This window comes from Scyliorhinus canicula, chromosome 2, assembly GCF_902713615.1.
Source record: "Scyliorhinus canicula chromosome 2, sScyCan1.1, whole genome shotgun sequence".
NCBI classification, from domain to species: Eukaryota; Metazoa; Chordata; class Chondrichthyes; order Carcharhiniformes; family Scyliorhinidae; genus Scyliorhinus; species Scyliorhinus canicula.
Window position 1 is genome coordinate 249451017 of NC_052147.1, and position 21339 is coordinate 249472355.

Genomic DNA, 21339 nt, shown 5'->3' on the forward strand with positions numbered 1-21339 from the left:
TTAGTGTGGCCAATCCACCTACCTTGCACATATTTTGGGTTGTGGGGGCAAAACCCACGCAAACACAGAGAGAATGTGCAAACTCCACATGGACAGTGACCCAGAGCCGGGATCGAATCTGGGACCTCAGCGCCGTGATGCAACTGTGTTAACCAAATCTGTCACCGTGCTTCTCTCGTATAACCTTAGAATTGTCCCATTCATAATTTCTGCTCTAACCCTATCAACAGCTTTCAGTCCTTTTGAATTGTATTAAACACCAAGTTACTTATAAATGTGCCTTCTCTGTTCTCCCCTTCTGCATCTTGACTTGGAAATGTTACCACAGGAAAAAAGTTGAGGGTCGCCAGGTCACACAGATGGATATTCCTGATTTTCCAAGAAAATTACAATTGATCTCTTATCATTGATGTAAATTCTTGAAACTCATTTTCAAACATTCTTAAAACCAATTACAGATTCCATAGACATTTCAAAAAATTTAACATTTTCCATATTGTTTTCAGGTCAAATGTCATCACAATAGGATAGGGACAATAGAAATAAACAACTATATCAAATGAAAAGAGAATAGACACAAAATGGTGGACTTACATTTGCAGGTAACATTGTCCTCATCCAAATATTGACCATCAGCACAAGCACAAACTCTGCCACCGGGAATTATCAAACAGAGACTATTGCATCCGCCATTGTTACCACGGGTTGAATTCTCACCTGAAAAGGAGAGTAAAGTCAGAAATGAGAGTTAGAAAATTGTGATGAATACCAACAGTCCTTGTTCAGCCTCTTTTCTCTGCAGTTAATCACTCTCCACCCATAATCTCCTTCCATAACCCCAATCTTCTTTCCTTCTCTTTCCTCCTCTGGAGTAAACTACCACCAATTCACGTGCAACCTTTAAAAAACATGGGGCGGGATTCTCTGTTATGCCGGCGCCCGGGGCTTTCCCGACGGCGTGGGACTGCCCCACAATGGGAAATCCCATTGACCGGCTGGTGTAACGGAGAATCCCGCTGGCCAGTAGGGGCAGAAATGTGGCGCCACGGGGCAGAGAATCCCGCCCATGGTATGTAGGTGTCGCTAGCTAGGACAGCATTTATTGTCCACCCCTAAGTGCCCTTGAGAAGGTAGTGAGAGATCTGCTGGGTTTGTGCAGCATTTTCTGTTTTTATTTCAGATTTTCAGCATCTCCAATATTTTGCCTTTTTTATGGAATAATTTTTGTTTGTGAATGAATATTGTTTTTGTATATATTCAGAATAGTAAACCTCATCCTATTTATTTAACCAAATTGGTTGTAGAAGACAGAGAGTAGCGGTCGAAGGGTGTTTTTCAGAATGGAGATCTGTAGCTAGTGGTATTCCGCAGGGATCAGCGAGGACCTCTATTGTTTGTTGTATAAATAAATGATTTGGAGGAAAATGTGGGTGGTTTGGTTAGCAAGTTTGCCGATGACATGAAGTTTGGTGGAGTTGCTGATAGTGCCGAGGACTGTCAGAGGATACAACAGGATATAGACAGGATTGGAGACTTGGACAAAGAAATGGCAGATGCTGTTTAATCTGGACAAATGCGAGGTGATGCATTTTGGAGGATCAAATCTAGGTATGTAGGTATACTGTGAATGGCATAACCCTTGAGAACGTTAGGGATCTGGGCGTGCAGGTCACTAAAATTGGCAACACAGGTGGCCAAGGTGATTAATAAAACATATGGCATGCTTGCCTTCATCAACCAGGGCACTGAATACAAGAGTTGAGAAATCAGGTTAATAATAATAATCACTTATAGTCACAAGTAGGCTTCAATGAAGTTACTGTGAAAAGCCCCGAGTTGCCATATTCCGCTGTTTGTTCGGGGAGGCCGGTACGGGAATTGAACCCGCATGACTGGTCTTGTTCTGCATTGCAAGCTAGCTGTTTAGCCCACGGTGCTAAACAGGCCCCTGCAATGATATAATTGCCCTTAGTGTCAAAAAAGGTTAGGTGAGGTTACTGGATTGTGGGAGTGCGGTGAAGGTGTGGGCTTAAGTGATGTGCTCTTTTTCAAGGGCTGGTGCAGACTCGGTGGGCCGAATGGTCTCCTTCTGCACTATAAATTCCATAATTCTATGATCAGCACAGGCTTGAGGGCCGAAGGGCCAGTTCCTGTGCTGTGCTTTTCTTTGTACTTTGTTCTTAAAACCATTGTAAAGATAGATTTGTTACACATTATTATTTATGTTTTATTTAATATTGATAATGCATGTTAAATACACGGGATTACATTTTTAAAACTACATCTCCTATTTTATTCTGAATAGTGTTGGGATGGCTAATGAGCAGAACCCCCTTGCGAGTCATCCTTCAAAGCAAAGGTGGCCACCTTCATCGTTTGGGGTGTTTGGCAAGCTTCCATGTGGGTTCTTAGCTCACTGGGCTAAATTGCTGGCTTTTAAAGCAGACCAAGCAGGCCAGCAGCATGGATCGATTCCCGTACCAGCCTCCCCGGACAGGCGCTTGAATGTGGCGACTAGGGGCTTTTCACAATAACTTCGTTGAAGCCTACTCGTGACAATAAGCGATTTTCAATTCATTCAATCTGAGCTATGAGAGTTCTGCTGCAGATAGGACAGGACACCATAGATGATTGAGTTTTGAAAGAGCTGCTAGCTCAGGATTTCCTCTCCTTGTATTTTCTCTCTGCCTTTAATATGCACTTGCTTTCAAAGGAGGCCATGACCAGGATTCTCCCCTGCCCCGGTGGGGCGGAGTGGCGTGAACCAGTCCTGCGTCGGGCCTCCCTAAAGGTGCGGAATTCTCCGCACCTTAGGGGTTAGGCCCGCGCCGGAGTGGCTCCCGCTCCGCCAGCCAGCGCGAATGGCCTTTGGAGCCCCGCCAGCCGAGGCAGAAAGGCCTTCGCCGGCCAGCGGAAAGCCGCGCATGCGTCGGTGCGTCAGCGGCTGCTGCGTCATACCGTCGCATGCACAGGGGAGGGGGTCTCTTCCGCCCCCGCCACGGTGAAGGCTATGGCGGGGCGGAAGAAAAAGAGTGCCCCCACAGCACAGGCCCACGCGCCGATCGGTGGGCCCTGATCGCAGGCCAGGCCACCGTGGGGGCACCACCCGGGGCTATATCACACTGCGCCCCCCCCCCCGAGGTTGCCGACGTCCGCCTGTGCCGCCAATCCCGCCGGCACCAGACGTGCTTTGATTCCCGCCGGCGGGACAGGCCTGTCAGTGGCGGGACTTTGGCCCATCGCGGGCCGGAGAATTGCCGTGGGCGGCCCGCCGACCGGCGTGGCGCGATTCCCGCCCCCACCGATTCCCGGGTGGCGGAGAATTAGGGGGCGGGGGCTGGATTGACGCCGGCCTCGGGCGATTCTCCGACCCCCACCCCATATCATTTTTATTTGGTTGCATCCAGTGCAATGATCTGGGGTGAGCTTCCCACAGGAATTGGCATTAATGTGAAAACTCCTAAGGGAAGCCCTCAAAGTGTCCTTGTTGCACTTTCCTTGACTATCATGAGAGCGCTGATGTGTTATCTGTGTTGGTCTAACATCGACTGCAACTGGATGCAGTAAAACGAGAAACAGGCTTCCGACACAGGAGATGGTCCAACACTGTTTCATTGAACCTGCTGATTGCTGTACATAATCTGCTGTGGGTTGACACTCTATTAACCTAACTGATAGCCTCCTACTGGCTTGACCAGACTGTCTCTCTACCACAAGGTGATGATGTTCATTGGCCTGTGCACTGCGACTATCTCCCCAACCGTGTCCTGATGTGGAGATGCCGGCATTGGGCTGGAGTGAGCACAGTAAGAAGTCTTACAACACCAGGTTAAAGTCCAACAGGTTTGTTTCAAACACTAGCTTTCGGAGTACTGCTCCTTCCTCAGGTGAATGAAGAGGTACCTCTTCATTCACTTGTGGAAGGAGCAGTGCTCCGAAAGCTAGCCGAGTCCTGTGAGAGAGGGAGAGCCTTAATGCCCTGTGGGCTTTATAGTGGTGGTGTCCTGTCTGGTGATTGGTTGTTCTGTGTCGTGTGTGTTCATTGGTTATCCTCTGTGTCAATCACTGCCCGTCTGCATCTTATGATATACATGAGTTGATATTATGACATCTCCCCCTTTTAAAATAAATTTTGGAACGTGGCTGTATATGCATGCAGAACTATGTACAAGTGGGGAATGAATGAACATATGTACATGGGAAGGTGTCTATCGTGCAGATACAGAGTAAACTGAACAAAGTTTACAAGATTTAAGTCTACAGATTCAGTCTTTGTGGTGGGCGACGAATTCTCGTCGATCGCCACAGAGGTGGAGGGGGGGGACGCCGGCACCCGGACAGGCGGGATGGCTGCCATCTTGGTGGCCTTATGGAAGGTGGGATCGCTGCCAGATCGGTGGCCTCGTGGTGCAAGACGTCTGGAGGAGGCATGATGACATGCGGAGAAGTGCGGTCGGGTGATGGACAGAGAACTTTATATATCGCCTTCCTGTTGCGCCGTAAAATGGAGCCATTAGCCATTTGGACAACGAAAGACCTGGGAGCAGCCTGTCTGACGACAACAGCTGGGCCTGAACAACCTCCCTCAGGCAGCTGAACGCGAACAACATCGTCTGGAGCCAGCGCAGGCATATCCGTGGCATGATCATCATACGTGATGTTTTGCTGGTCCCTGGATTGCTGCACCTTCTGCAGCACCATGAGGTGGTCATGGCCTGGAACATGGATGGCTGGAATAGTCGTCCTCAGGTTGCAGTTCATGAGCAACTGCGCTGGAGACAAACCAGTCGACAGAGGGGTTGCCCTGTAATCCAATAGCGCCAGGTTGAAATCCGAGGCCGAGTCTGCAGCCTTGGACAGCAACCTCTTGACAAAATGGACCCTTTTCTCGGCCTTGCCGTTTGATTGCGGGTAATGCGGACTGGATGTGATATGACTAAAGTGGTAGGATCGTGCAAAGTCGGTACACTCTTGGCTGTGGAAACATGGACCATTGTCACTCATTACCATGAGTGGTATTCCATGCCTGGCAAACGTCTCTTTGCAGGCTTTGATGATGGACTTGGACGTGAGGTCCGACAGTTACACCACTTCCGGGTAGCTGGAGAAGTAGTCAACCAGGATCATGTAATCACATCCATTGGCGTGAAAGAGGTCTATCCCCACCTTGGACCACGGAGAGGTCATGATCTCGTGCTGTTGCAGCATTTCCTTGGGCTGAGTTGGTTGAAACCTCTGGCATGTTGTGCAGTTGAGGACTGTGTTGGCAATGTCTTGGCTGATGCCAGGCCAGTAAACTGCCTGCCGAGCTTTGTGTTGACATATTTCGACCCCCAGGTGACCCTCATGGATCTGGCTGAGCATCATGTTTTGCATGCTTTGGGGAGTGATGATTCTATCTAGTTTAAGAAGGGTCCCCACAGTAACTGTCAGCTAATCATTAACGTTGAGGAACTGGGAGCACTGCCCCTTTTGCCAGCCATGGGCGAGGTGCTTCATCACGCGCTGCAGTAGGGGATCTTTGGCAGTTTCTTCGCGTATTTGTATAGCTCATTCATCAATGGCTGCGAGGTTGCTGGCACACAGCTGCACCTGTGGCAAATGAAGTCGCCCTGTTCACACCGCGTGGTGACGGATCGGGATAGGGCATCCGCGATGATCAGCTCCTTACCCGGTGTGTAGACGAGTTCGAAGTCATATCGGCAGAGATGAAAAAGAATTCGCTGCAGCCGAGGTGTCATGTCATTCAAATCCTGTTGGATTATGTGGACAAAAGGCCTGTGGTCTGTTTCCACCGTGAACACCCAAAACGGGACTATTCCTGTCAGGAGACCCAAGCACTCCTTTTCAATCTGGGCACACCGTTGTTCAGTCAGAGTCATGGCCCTGGAGGAGATTGCCACTGGAGCCCAGGACGAGGAGTCGTCTCGCTGGAGGAGCACTGCCCCAATGCCGTCCTGGCTTGCATCTGTGGATATCTTGCTATCCTTGGTTGGGTCAAAGAATGCCAGTACTGGGGCTGTGGTGAGCTTCGCCTTCAGCTCAAGCCACTCCACTTGATGTGCGGGAAGCCACTGGAACACTTTCGAGTTTTTTTCGAGATGCCGGAGGGCTGTGGTGTGGGATGCCATGTTGGGAATGAATTTCCCGAGAAAATTCACCATCCCGGGGAAACGGAGGATCGCCTTTTTGTCCTCTGTGGCCTTCATGGCATTGATTGCCAGCACCTTGTCAGCGTCAGGTTGCACACCCTGCTGTGAAATGTCGTCACCCAGAAACCTCATAGCGGACCTACCAAATGAGCATTTGGCCCTGTTGAGCTGGAGGCCGTTTTCATGTATCCTCTGGAAAACTTGTTTGAGGCGAACGATGTGATCCTCAGGTGTTGTGGACCAGATGATCGCGTCGTCCACATAGACTCGCACCCCCTCAATGCCCTCCATTATTTGCTCCATTATGCGTTTAAATACCTCGGAAGCTGATATGATACCAAAAGGCATGCGGTTGTAGCAATACCTGCTGAACGGAGTGTTAAACGTGCACAGCTTCCGACTGGACTCGTCCAGCTGTGTCTGCCCGAACCCACGGGAGGCGTCCAGCTTGGTAAAGAATTTATCATGAGCCATCTCACAGGTTAACCCTTCACGTTTTGAGATCAGGTAGTGCTCACGTTGCGATTCAGGTCTTTGGGATTAATGCAAAAGCGGAGATCACCAGAGGGTTTCTTGACGCAGACCATGGAGCTGACCCAGCTGACCTTTGAAATGATACCCTGGTCTTGGAGGTCTCGTAGCTGCGATTTCAGACGATCCTTGAGAGGGGCTAGCACCCGGCGTGGTGCATGGATGATTGGGATGGCATTCGGTTTGAGCAATAGCTTGTAACGATATGGGAGTGTGCCCATTCCATCAAAGACGTTGTGGTATTGCGTGAGAATGTCATCTCTCTCAGCCTGGAGATTTACATTTGGCGAGGCAGTCGTCGGTGTCGAAGACATGGCATGGACGTGCTGGACCAGATTTAGGAGTTTGCATGGGCGAGCACCGAGCCGGGATGCCTTGTCAGGCCGGACGATCTCGAATTGTGATGCCAGTTTGATTGCCTTGTTAAAAACACCTAGCTGTCACGATCCGCTGGCAGTTATGGCATTGCCATTGTAGTCAAGGAGCTGGCAGGCTGGTGGAAGAATGCTAGGTTGGTCACGGATGCTGTCGAGGTCCGACTGTGATATGAGGTTTACAGATGTGCCAGTGTCCAATTTAAATCGGGTGCGAGGCTGGTTAACCGTGGCGACAGCACACCACTCGTCGTCAGGATCCACAGTGAGGATTGAAAGGTGGTTTGCAGGCAAGGAGGAGGCCAGCTTGTGCGTGGTGATTATGCCCACCCAGTATGGAGACTCGAGGCAATCAGCATCGGGGTCCGTTGGGCTGTCGGGATCCGAATAGTGCATTCCTTGTTGTACGCAGCAGACACGTCTGCGCTGCAGTTGGTATCGCTGGCTGTTGGTCGGCGGAGCGGACCTGCATAAGGCCGTGTAATGCCCAAGCTTTCCACACTGTAGACATAGCCTTCCTTTGGCTGGACATTGCCGCTTTAAATGGGTGGAGCCACAATTCGGACACGTCATGCCGCTGACGTCAGCGCGTTCTGTGCGCCATCGCGCATGCGCAGTGCAGTCGGCCGACGTTCGCACATGCGCATCGGGGTCTTCGGCCTCATCGTCCACCCTGTCATGGAGCGCATGCGCAGGGACCCGGGAAAAGCTCGCGAAACGGCCACTCTCCTCGATGCTTAGGCCTTGCATTTTCGCAATGGCTTGCACCCTTTCTGCCACGTGGGAGACTAGTTTTGCATTTTCTGCCGCCCTGCTGCGAGAGTAACGATTCCTGGCATGCTCATGGACAACGCACGTTTCGATGGCGACGGAGAGGGTCAACTATTTGACTTTGATGAGCTGCTCCAACAGGGAGTCGGACTGGACCTCGAAAACGATCTGATCCCGGATCATAGAATCATCCGTCGAGTCATAATTACATGACTGCGCTAGGATGCGGAGATGGATAAAGAAGGACAGAAAAGGTTCATCCTTACCCTGAAGCCTCTGTTAGAAGATGTACCGTTCAAAGCTCTCAATCACCTCAATGTTGCAGTGGTTGTCGAATTTCAGCAGAAACGTCTTGAACCTCGTCTTGTCTTCGCCATCGGCAAACATGAGTGAGTTATAGATGTGGATGGCGTACTCCCCCGCAGTCGACAGGAACAGCACGATCTTTCGGGCATCCGATGCTGCCTCGAGGTTGGAGGCCTGGAGATACAGGAGGAACTTTTTGAACTGTTTGAAGACTTTCCAGTTGGCGCCGAGGTTGCCGGTGATCCAGAGTTGTGGAGGAGATTAGATCTTTTCCATGCCGTTGGATGGCTGCGTGCTGGTCGTTGCAGATTCACTCAAAGTAGGTTCGTTTGAGTTAATAGCTCTCTGGTACCATGATGTCTCGTCTGTGTTGGTCTAACATCGACTGCAACTGGATGCAGTAAAACGAGAAACAGGCTTCCGACACAGACGGTCCAACACTGTTTAATTGAACCTGTTGATTGCTGTACATAATCTGCTGTGGGTTGACACTCTATTGACCTGATAACCTCCTACTGGCTTGACCAGATTGGCTCTCTGTCACATGTTGATGATGTTCATTGGCCTGTGCACTGTGACTATCTCCCTAGCCGTGTCCTGTGAGAGAGGAAGAGCTTTCTCGTGGTGGTGTCCTGTCTGGTGATTGTTGTTCTGTGTCGTGTGTGTTCATTGGTTATCCTGTGTGTCAATTACTGCCTGTCTGCATCTCATGATATACATGAGTGGATATAATGGCAAGCGCATCATCAAAGCTTCACCTTCGTAGGCAAATATCATGCACTCTGTCTAGATGAACAGCCCAACTCAGGGGTCTCAATTTGGTGGGAATATTTGGCATGCCAGTTCGGGTGAGTACCTCAGTGGCTGGTATGTTGTCCTGCCAATTTATCTTCGAAGTTTCCAAGCCAACTAAATTGGAAGAGGTTGAGTTTCTTGGCATGACCCTCATACATAATTCCAAGTTTCATGTGCATAGGAGAGAATAAGCAGGATTATTTCTCTACAGATTTTGAGTTTGGAAGGTGAACTTACTCCTCTTCATTCCCTGTTCGATGACGGACAAAGGCTACTCTTGATTTGGCAATTCTTGCATGTGTCGCTTCATCATGATATACAACTTGAGATGAACAAACTTATTTGTTGCCAGTAGGTTCCAATCATTGACTGAAACCTTGGACTTGAGACAGGTCATTCCTGGAGCAGACTGGTACATTACTCTGGATTCTTTTTTGTGCAATCCTTTGGCCAAAGTTGTCACATTGGAGGATTGGAGGATAATCCCATGCTCCACTGAAGGTCCAGATGTGATTTAGCAGCTAGTGTACAGTCATCAGCAAACAACTATGTCCTTAGAGACCTGACATCTCCTCAGACTTCCCGTCCACATAATATCTGAGTCTGATATCAGGGCTGCAATCATGGAAGGTATAGGAAAGTATGGCAGAGAAAAACATGCTGAATGTGTTTTGAATATGCTAGTGTGCAGCCCTGCTCAACTCGATTAGGGACTGAAAATGGGTCAGAAGGCACACCATTGTCCATGATACACTTGGGCATGCTGTCATGGAACTGTCAAAACACTGTGGTGAATCAGGACAGTCACATTTCTTCATTACCTTCCAAAGCCCTCACAGTTGACGGTGTTGAAACTTGGCAAGTTCACCAAATGTGGTGAGAAGGTCTGTTGTTGGAATTTCTCCTGAAGCTGTTTAATTGCAAGCACCATAGGTGGGATTCTCCATTGGCCGACGTTGGAATCGGGAAACACAATTAGGTGGAGAATTAGGCGTCAGCCAAAATTCGAAGTTGGCATCGGGTGTCAAACAGAATGCCACACTCCGATCCCTCGATAGTGGCGTGAGTGCATTCTATGCCGCATGCTGACGTGGGAATGCAATTTGTATAGTAAAGGCTGTTGACATATCCTTAACGGGCTCGAACTGACATTTTCTGTGCCTTCCGCGATGCTCCGCCTCCACCAAGAGGAATTATTGACGGCGAGGTTCACTTGTGGTATTTCAAATCGGGACACAGGCATCGTAACTGCTGAGGGTACGGGAGGTGATACACACTGTGTCCAATAGCGACATAGTGTGCTGACAGTTGTGCTGCTGGTTAGGGGGCATCTGCCAGGACCAGGGGGTGTAGCGGATGGCGGTTACGAGGAGAGCCGTGGGGTCAGGTGTCCGGGCACATACTGCCATTGTTGCAGTCTGCAAGGTCGCCATTGGGCTGCGCATGTCACTGAATCCCCACTGGGAAATTAGCGTCATGGGTCATATGCCCCCCCCCCCCCCCCCCCACCCAACCAGGCCACCTCCCCTAGGTACCCTCTGGCCCCATTCGCAGGATGGGCATGCTCCAGCAAAACCAGTGCCATCACTTTGGCTGGGATCAGGGTCAGCATCCTTTGGAATTGCGCAAGTTCTTTGTGGCGCCGTGCAAGCCCATTAATGGGACCTGAATCCCTCTGGAACTGGCACCATGGTGCACATAGGAGACTCACGATTCAGTCCCGGTGTCAACAAACAGAAACAGAAAATCAAGCCCCATATCAGTGGTTTCTGAATCCCGACTAACTCTCCGGCAACAGACCCTGCTGCAGATGTTGCATTGAGCAATTTAGAAGTATTCTGGCAAAGATTCCTGTTCCACTCTGAATGGTGTAGCACAGTGGGCTAAACAGTTGGCTTGTAATGCAGAACAAGGCCAGCAGCGCGGGTTCAATTCTCATTCTGGCCTTCCTGAACAGGCGCCGGAATGTGGCGACCAGGGGCTATTCACAGTAACTTCATTGAAGCCTACTTGTGACAATAAGCAATTATTATTATTATGGTTAGTGAGAAGAACACTCCTGCAAGTTATCCAATATTTTTGACAGTGGGTTAGGGCTGGGGAAAAGGAGCAGCCTCGGCAAGCCCATTGGCTCCAAACTTCCACAATACTAGGTGATCTGGTTGGCCTCAGAGTATGAAGAAGGAAGATCTTGCGATTACACCATCTGAGTGGCATTGAGGGCTGGCTGGTATGGAAGTAGCCTGATTGCTTTTGTGGAGTCTATAGGAGCTTTTTTCATCTCACAACCCACAAAACTAATTTACAACTTATCTGCAGCTGGTCTCTTCCGTGGCTGGAAAGTCAGCAGACACTGGGCGAGGCATGTTTTGTGCACAGACCACTCAGGAATATCTGAACAGAGAATCACAGAATCCCTATAGTGCAGAAGGAGGCAATTCGGCCCATCAAGTCTGCTCTGTCCCTTGGAAAGAGCACCCTACTTAAGCCTATGCCTCCCTCCTACTCCGTAACCCTACCTAACCTTTTGCACACTAAGGAACAATTTAGCATGGCCAATTTACCTAACCTGCACATCTTTGGACTGAGAGAGGAAACCAGAGCACCCGGAGGAAACACATGCAGACACGGGGAGAAAGTGCAAACTCCACACAGTCACCTGACGCTGGAGTCACATTGTGTTAATTACCAAAGACCTTTTTACATCTGTGTGCACATATATAGCTTTGTTTCATGTCATAATCACTCATGTGATTCTAAACCTTGAACCTTCAGAGCTCAGATGATCCTATGTGCCCTATTCAGCCAAAATGCAAATTATGTAAGGCTGCCTAAAATTACTTAACAATTTTATGAAGGAGGAACGTTCCTGGCTGATGGACTTATTGTGGAACCCATTTTATCTTCACTGCATTCTGTCATTTCAACAGAAAATATGAAAATTGCTCTGCAGCTCCAAACTCAGATTATAAATTGTACTCTTATAAACAATACAGCCAGAGAAAGATTGTCAGCAATGGTTTCAGTCAACATATACTTAAATAAACTGCACTTGAATAGCAAATACATTGCGGTGACAAGGCTTGCTCTCCTCTATTCGTTTCTGTTAATAAGGAAAGAGAAAATCAACAGCAAAAAAATAGCAAAGCACGCCAAGACATAAAGGAAAATTTCTAGCAAGATAAATCGTGATGAAATTGAAATTTATCCCTCAAGGAATGGAAGATTACATTATTAGATGATAGGAGAATTATAAAAACATTATTTTTTTAAAGCTGAAAGGAAAAATATAAGATGAGGGGAAAATAGCCACTGGAAATTGGAAGGAATGACACAGACTTGTGAAGGATTTGGAGAATGATTGTCCTGTATTTAAGTACAATATAAATTTCTGATGTATTAAACAGTGATCACCTCTTTTGCTTGCCCGTGCAGTACAACTGAGAAACATAAATATAATACATTCTTGTTCTTATTTGTAATTCCTAAAGGTTAGAATACAACATTATAATTTCCAAGGCAATCAACCAAACAAAAACACTTTTTCTGATAACCTTTCATGTGTCATTTGCACTGATAAATATGCATCAACTGCTGAGTGCTGACATTTTGTGGGTGAATAATTGTATGGTTAATTCAAGGATAAATATGGTGTTCTGGACCATAAACACATCATTACTGCAAACAAGGCGAGTGAACTATAGGTAATTGGCATCATTTATCCAAATACATTCAGCAAAGATGCGCATATTTGTTGTAACTTTTGTTATGCATGCAGGGCAATTAACCAAATTCATGGGGAAGTCTGAATACCTTCTTTGTTTTCACACCTTTATGATATGTCACAGAAATTTCAACTGAATAAAGAATTAGAACTATACATGGAACATGACAAGCGGTACGACAAAGAAAATAAACATGATAAGCAAATGATTTGCAAAGACGAGTGATTGATTTAACTGGTTTAGTATTCAGCCTCACTTGTATATTACCTAACTTATCTCATTTAATGATACTGGTCCAAGATTTTCTCGATGTTAGGTGTGCTGCTACTGAGTCAACTTTTAAAAAGAAATGCCCGTCATTCAACTTTAGATGAAGGTGCACGCAAAGTTATTTGCAAATTGCCTGGTGCAAATCCTGGCTGATGTTATGTCCAGGAGCAAATGACAGCTCAGCCTCTAAGGAATGGATGAGGATTAATGGAATAGCATTTTCAATCTGTGCAACAGACTCCATTCTTCAGGCTGGGGTGAGCGTATAACTTGCCTTACTTTATTTACGTGTCTTACTAAGACTAAGCTCAATACCTATGATCTTATTTTGGCTTGTCTTGAACATAACTGCACAGAACATCAGTTCATTTTCCATCTCTTCTTCATTTCAAAGTGATCACGTTCATTCCTTGTCACTTTTTGTCATTCCTACCATCCATCCATATCATGGTTCCTCAAATGGAAAATGAGAAAGAAGAGCAGGTAGCCATTAGCCCAGTTCTGGTGAGGGGGATGTTATGTTCTAGTACAGAGACGATCCCTAAGTCGGCCTGCCAAAGAACATCGAGTTCAAGACTAGCCAAATTTATTAATGTATAACAAACTGTGTTTTGGAATCTAATACTAACAAACTGGAACAAACACAAACACAGCTATCCACGACAAATTCTCGAACAGACTCCCCTAGGTCACAGTGTCACCTGCTTACCATCTAGTGGTCAGAGGTCAAACATATAAAACTATATCCTCGAACATCATGAATGCCTTCTACAATGTGTTCCATCGTTCTGTGGAAGATTTCTGACACTGAGATTATGCCAAAGGGCATATGAAGAAAGCAATATCTACTAAACAGAGTATTGAATGTACAATATTTGGTACTTTCTTCATCGAGCTTAAGCTGGAAGAATCCTTGCGAAGCATCAAGTTTGCTGAAATATGTTGCACTAGGCGTTTCACTTGTGATCTCCTCTCACTTAGTTATCGGATGGTGTTCCCTTTTGATATAGAACATAGAACATAGAACATAGAACAGTACAGCACAGAACAGGCCCTTCGGCCCTCAATGTTGTGCCGAGCCATGATCACCCTACTCAAACCCACGTATCCACCCTATACCCGTAACCCAACAACACCCCCCTTAACCTTACTTTCATTAGGACACTACGGGCAATTTAGCATGGCCAATCCACCTAACCCGCACATCTTTGGACTGTGGGAGGAAACCGGAGCACCCGGAGGAAACCCACGCACACAGGGGGAGGACGTGCAGACTCCACACAGACAGTGACCCAGCCGGGAATCGAACCTGGGACCCTGGAGCTGTGAAGCATTTATGCTAACCACCATGCTACCCTGCTGCCCTGTTTGCGTTTAAATCTTTAGGACTCATGCATATTCTAAGATCATTATTTTGTTTTTTAACACACACCATAGAATTGACCCAATCTGCTGGCTCTTCGATCATTTTGATTACAGCATGATGTGTCATTCTGTCGAATTCAGCTTTTAGACGGTCATGTAGTGGTGCTGAAAAGCTTCTTGGAGCATGTATCATTGGTTGAGCATCATCATTTAGTTGACTCTCGTAGGTAAAAGATAAAACACCAAAATCCTGGAAAATTTCTGGAAAAGTCTGCACATTGGACTACACCGATTCACTGTATGTACTCAGTGCAGTCAGTGATATACACTCTTTTTACCAGTTCCAATGCTTCACACGCTTCAACACCTAGCAGTGACTCATGGGGCGAAATTCTCCGACCTCCCGCAGGGTCGGAGAATCGCCCGGGGCTGCCGAAAATCCCGCCCTCGCTGTGGCAGAAATTCTCCGCCACCCGGGAATTGGTGGGGGCGGGAAACATCATCCGCTGATCGGCGAGCCCCCTGCGGCGATTCTCCGGCCCACGATGGGCCAAAGTCCCGCCGTTGGGAGGCATCTCCTGCCGCCTTGGTTTGAACTACCTCTGGTGGCGGCGGGATCGGGGGCGGGAGCGGGCCCCCGGGGTCCTGAGGGGGCGCAGGGCGATCGGACCCCGGGGGGTGCCCCCACGGTGGCCAGGCCCGCGATCGGGACCCACCGATCGGCAGGCGGGCCAGTGCTGTGGGGTCACTCTTTTTCTTCCGCTGCAGCCACGGCCTCCACCATGGCGGAGGCAGAAGAGAATCCCCCAGCGCGCATGCGGCGGTAGTGACGTCAGCGGTAGCTGACGCACCGGCACATGCGCGAACCGGCGAAGGCCTTTCGGCCAGCCCCGGCGCCGGGCGGCAGGCGGCAAAGGCTGCTGGAGCCGGTTTGGGCACCAGTTGGTGTGGTGCCAACCGCTCCGGCACGGGCCTAGCCCCTTAATGTGAGGGCTTGGCCCCTAAAGGTGCGGAGAATTCCGCACGTTTGGGGGGAGGCCCGACGCCGGGGTGGTTGGCGCCACTCCGCTACGCTGGGATTCCCCGCCCCGCCGGGTAGAGGAGAATCCCGCCCATGATCTTTAGTTGCTATGGAGAATTTAACATTGTGAACTTTATCTTTTTCATTGAGTTCACACATCCCCAATGTGTTGATTTTCTGACCATTATAATCCTTCAAGAAGACTGGTTTGTTTAATAGTCTCCGTTTTACTTTTATAGCTTCAATATCACTCCTGCTAATGAGGTTCGATGATGGCCCTGTGTCTAATTCAACATTGATGACTGATTTCTTTATTCACAAAGAAACTGTCCAGTTGTCTTTTGTTACTATTGAAATATCATTTTTATAACTTTTTGTTTCTGTAGGCAACATTTTACTCTGGCTTTGTTGGCCCTGCCTTCATTTGAGACCAAGTTATTGAAAAATGTGCCTTCTAAGTTAATATCATTAATAGTATTGATGGACTTGTCCAGATTAACTTTCTTGTTTGTAAAACATTGTTTGGCAAATGATTTTGACCTTTACACTTGTGCACATTTTTCTATATGCTGTTCATTGCCTCAGTAGGTGCCTGTTTTCACAACTTTTACACGTAATGGCTGCATCTGGCAAGTGTTTAAAATGGCCACCGTTGCTGAAATCACGTTTTATTTTCGAATGCATCACAAGACCAATGGCATCGGCATTGATCCCAATTTTTGCGTTAAAATTCTGTGCATTCAATGTGCTTGTATGTTGTGCAGCTAGTTCACTGGCATGGCAAACTTTAATAACACCATAAGACATCAGAGCAGAATTAGGCCACTTGGCCCATCGAGTCTGCTCTGCCATTCAATCATGGCTGATATTTTCTCATCCCCATTCTCCTACCTTATCCCCATAACCCCTGGTCCCCTTATTAATCAAGAACCTAACTATCTCTGTCTTAAAGACACTCAGTGAATTGGCCTCCACAGGCTTCTGTGGCAAAGAGTTCCACAGATTTGCCACCCTCTGGCTGAAGAAATTCCTCCTCATCTTTGTTTTAAAGTATCGTCCCTTTAGTCTGAGATTGTGTCCTCTGCTTCTAGTTTTTCCGACAAGTGGAAACATCCTCTCCACATCCACTCTATCCAGGCCTCGCAGTATCCTGTAAGTTTAAATAAGATCCCCTCTCATCCTTCTAAACTCCAACGAGTACAGACCCAGAGTCCTCAAACGTTCCTCATACGACAAGCTGTTCATTCCAGGGATCATTCTTGTGAACCTCCTCTGGACCCTTTCCAAGGCCAGCACATCCTTCCTTAGATATGGGGCCCAAAACTGCTCACAATACTCCAAATGGGGTCTGACCAGAGCCTTATACAGCCTCAGAAGTACATCCCTGGTCTTCTGAGGCTTCTTAATCGCGTTTTCTAACTGAAGCGCATTCTGCCGTAAGAGACATTCATGCACCTTATCATTATTTATGCCGAAGACAATCTGATCTCAAATCATTGAGGATTTTAACGTCGCAAAGTTATGTTTGTGCTTATAACTTGAGGTCGGTAAGAAAGCTATCAAAGGACTTGCCCATCTTCTGCGTGCGCATTATAAATATGTACCATTCAAAAGTTTCATTCTTTTTCGGCGTACAATGCTCATCAAATTTCTTAATGGTGGCAGCGAAGCTTTCACCACCTTCCTCCCGGCCAAAAATAAAGGTGCTGTAAACCTCTATTACCTAGGGGCCTGAAACAGTTAACAAAAATGCTATTTTCTGTTCAATTGGCTGCGCTTGTAATCCTAAGGCTGCAACATACAGCGTGAACTGTTGCTTAAATGTGCAGCAATTGCCATCTACATTACCGGTTTCTCGACGAAACTCAAGTCTTTTCAAACTTTCCATCTTTTACTGGTTTCGCATTTTTAGAGAATACCTTTGTTGTTCCACTTTTTCTTATCATCGATTCTGAATTTGAAGATTGTGTCCTTCAATGTTCACACTTCTGATCTTCAGTTTTTGATCACCACTTCTGGCACCTTGTTCTGTTCTAGTACAGAGACAATGACCGAGTCGACATACCAAAGAACATCGAGTTCTAGACTCATTGAATGTATTAATGTCTAACAAACTGTGTATTGGAAACTAATACTAACAAACTGGAACAAACAAATAACTATCCATGACAAATTCTCATGCAGACTCCCCCTAGGTTACAGTGTCACATGGTAAAACTTGTCTGCCACCTAGTGGTCGGAGGTCAAACATATTTACATATACAATTGCTTATGCGCATCACTACGGGGGGTGGGGGAGGTGAGTAGACAAGATTAGAGATCCAGTGTATTGACCTTAACTTGTCCACTGCTGACTCTGCACAAACACATGGCACACACCACAGAAGAGGAAGGATGTTGTAGTCAATTGCTGAATAAACTCGCCTGGAGTATCTGATTTTGGATAACTTCTGAAGCTATTGGACATACTTTGTCAAACTAGTCATCAATCTGATATGCTGGGGCTTTCCTGTTGTGTAAATCTGTGTTGTGTTCAGGATCTTTGCCAGTCTTTGCATGTTTTGCAGGACTCCACCAGTTCTTTCGAGGGTCTTTTAAGTCCTTTTTACAACATGCCTTGTTACAGCAAGAGCCTTATTTTATACATCTTTCTGACAGTGGAATCGTGAACCATTGCAATAGGGACTCGGCCTGGTCTTCCAGGATGCCTCCATTCACATGTTTGTCTGCAAGCAAGATTAAATGCCTCTTGACATCTGACTGCATGAAGTGTATCAGATTTCTGTCATGCATCACAGAAAATCTGTACATTGAATAAATTACATTGCTTCCTGCTCATCAAATGGAAAATCTTGTTCTGACTGTGACACAGTCCCATGTGTGTGTGACACCCTGAATTCGGTAGAACTCCCGAGGTTCTCTGCTATGCTGGTCTGAATTATAAAATGCGGAATACATCTGTGATCTGTTAAATGAGACTTGGCTGGTGTTACGCAGATCCCTTGTGGCATGCTGGAAGGATGCAAAGAGAAAAATGAAACATGACTGTGCTTACTTCCCAGCCAATGACAGAGGACTTCTGCCAGTTGAGCGAGGGTGCAGACTTTCACACAGAAGGCAGCACAGATATGTAATAGCAGCCTTTGAGAACTGCACATCTGAGAGAAGATCAAAGAAACTATGCAGCGTACAAATGCACAGTGAGTGGATAGTGGCTGGTGGGCTTCTGTCAAACGACTTCCTTAACTTCACTTCCCACAAAAGGAGATAGTGTCATCGTGGTAATGTCAATGAGATAGGAATCCAGAGGCCTTGTTTAATGGTCAAAGGGCACAGATTCAAAGAGATTTAAAAAATGGAATCAAAAGCTAGCCTTAGTAATGGTAAGCATGGAACTATCACTGATTGTCAACAGAAAAATCTACCTGGTACACGAGGGCTCTTCAGGGGATGAAATCTGCTGTCCTCACCTGCTCTGGCCTATGTGAGACTCCAGACCAACAGCATTGGATGAGACTTAACTGTGCAAGGGACAGACAACAAATGTTGGCAAATTATAAAACAATGTTGATGATCTTCCTCCTACTCCATCAGATGGCTATAGCGATGGCAACTACTTCTGTTTGCGTAGTGCCTTTAATTTGTGAAGGGTAGGTCAGGTTTTGTGAAGGGTAGGTCAGGTTTTGTGAAGGGTAGGTCATGCCTCACAAACCTTATCGAGTTCTTTGAGAAGGTGACTGAACAGGTAGACGAGGGTAGAGCAGTTGATGTGGTGTATATGGACTTCAGTAAAGCGTTTGATAAGGTTCCCCACGGTCGGCTATTGCAGAAAATACGGAGGCTGGGGATTGAGGGTGATTTAGAGATGTGGATCAGAAATTGGCTAGTTGAAAGAAGACAGAGAGTGGTAGTTGATGGTAAATGTTCAGAATGGAGTTCAGTTACGAGTGGCGTACCACAAGGATCTGTTCTGGGGCCGTTGCTGTTTGTCATTTTTATAAATGACCTAGAGGAGGGCGCAGAAGGATGGGTGAGTAAATTTGCAGACGACACTAAAGTCGGTGGAGTCGTAGACAGTGCGGAAGGATGTTGCAGGTTACAGAGGGACATAGATAAGCTGCAGAGCTGGGCTGAGAGGTGGCAAATGGAGTTTAATGTGGAGAAGTGTGAGGTGATTCACTTTGGAAAGAATAACAGGAATGCGGAATATTTGGCTAATGGTAAAATTCTTGGTAGTGTGGATGAGCAGAGGGATCTCGGTGTCCATGTACATAGATCCCTGAAAGTTGCCACCCAGGTTGATAGGGTTGTGAAGAAGGCCTATAGTGTGTTGGCCTTTATTGGTAGAGGGATTGAGTTCCGGAGCCATGAGGTCATGTTGCACTTGTACAAAACTCTAGTACGGCCGCATTTGGAGTATTGCGTACAGTTCTGGTCGCCTCATTATAGGAAGGACGTGGAAGCCTTGGAACGGGTGCAGAGGAGATTTACCAGGATGTTGCCTGGTATGGAGGGAAAATCTTATGAGGAAAGGCTGATGGACTTGAGGTTGTTTTCGTTAGAGAGAAGAAGGTTAAGAGGTGACTTAATAGAGGCATACAAAATGATCAGAGGGTTAGATAGGGTGGACAGCGAGAGCCTTCTCCCGCGGATGGAGGTGGCTAGCACGAGGGGACATAGCCTTAAATTGAGGGGTAATAGATATAGGACAGAGGTCAGAGGTGGGTTTTTTACGCAAAGAGTGGTGAGGCCGTGGAATGCCCTACCTGCAACAGTAGTGAACTCGCCAACATTGAGGGCATTTAAAAATTTATTGGATAAGCATATGGATGATAAGGGCATAGTGTAGGTTAGATGGCCTTTAGTTTTTTTCCATGTCGGTGCAACATCGAGGGCCGAAGGGCCTGTACTGCGCTGTATCGTTCTATGTTCTATGTTCTAATTTAGGAGTGGTGTCATCAACCAAACAAGAGACATTAGAACAAGTGACCAAAAACCTGGCCAAAGAAGTTTTAAAGAGAAGAGATTAAAGAGACAAATAGAGGGGGAAATTAAGCTCAGTCACCAACAGCAGAGAAAGGTATCCCCATAGCTCCTCCCTAGTTGCTCCTAACGTGTGGGTTTAGAAGAGTGGGGATCCAAAAATGAAAGGGTGCGCTGAGACTCCAACACTGTGGGAGGTAAACTGCAAGGCTCAGTGTGCAGAATGTACAGATAAATAGGTTGAGGGGAGGTTCTGAGAAGTCAGAAATCTACATTCGATGTTTAGTTCTCCTCATGTTTTTCAAACTTCCCATACCTACCTGGTCAACCGGGGGTAGCAGCTGTCCCTGTGATATAGGGATGCATGTTACTGAGAATAAAGCAGTGATGTTGAAGCAGGAAATCCTTGTCCACAGCATTGATGACGTGCATACGTATGCAATTAGCAGTGCAGGGTTTGGATGAGCAGATGGTGGAATTGGCTCAAATGAATGAGGAAACTTTTGTCATAAACAGAACATAGTGGGTCGACTCAGCAGGTCTGGCAGCATCTGAAGAAGAGTCAAACGGGCACAAAAGGTCAACTCTGTTTCTCCCTCCACAGATGCTGCCAAACCTGCAGTTTATCCAGCATTTTCTGTTTTTATTTCAGATTTCCAGCATCTGCAGCATTTTGCTTTTATTTGGGGAAACTTTCAGTCAGTCAGTGCTTAATAAACTCTTAAGTGGCTGATTGCCCTAAAGTGCAAATTTTCTCAATCTTCTTGAGCGCAATCATAGTTTTAAGTGCACAAGAGAGGCAACATTTTTCAAGGCCAATGTTTATTTCAAAATAATGTTCGAGACTTCATTGCTTCTCTATAAAAGCCTGATGAAAGGTAGAAATAGAGGCAGTGAAGAGAAAAGACAACATCTGCTGCATTAAAAATATTTTATTGCTGCTATGGGCATTTTATTGATTCGTGTAACAATTTGTTTTTAGCCCGCCAGAATACATCAATCCTGAAATGCAACTGGCTTAAAATAATATAATGTTTAGCTTACCG

At 46.8% G+C, this 21339-nt stretch overlaps 1 protein-coding gene across 1 annotated transcript in view; it reads right to left on the reverse strand.

Moving 5' to 3' along the window:
* LOC119962094 (low-density lipoprotein receptor-related protein 1-like) overlaps positions 1-21339 on the reverse strand; it is a 2271162-nt gene that overhangs the window by 1009299 nt on the left and 1240524 nt on the right. The window contains 1 exon segment of the mRNA XM_038789946.1: positions 595-717. Coding sequence (XP_038645874.1) covers positions 595-717 — 123 coding nt within the window.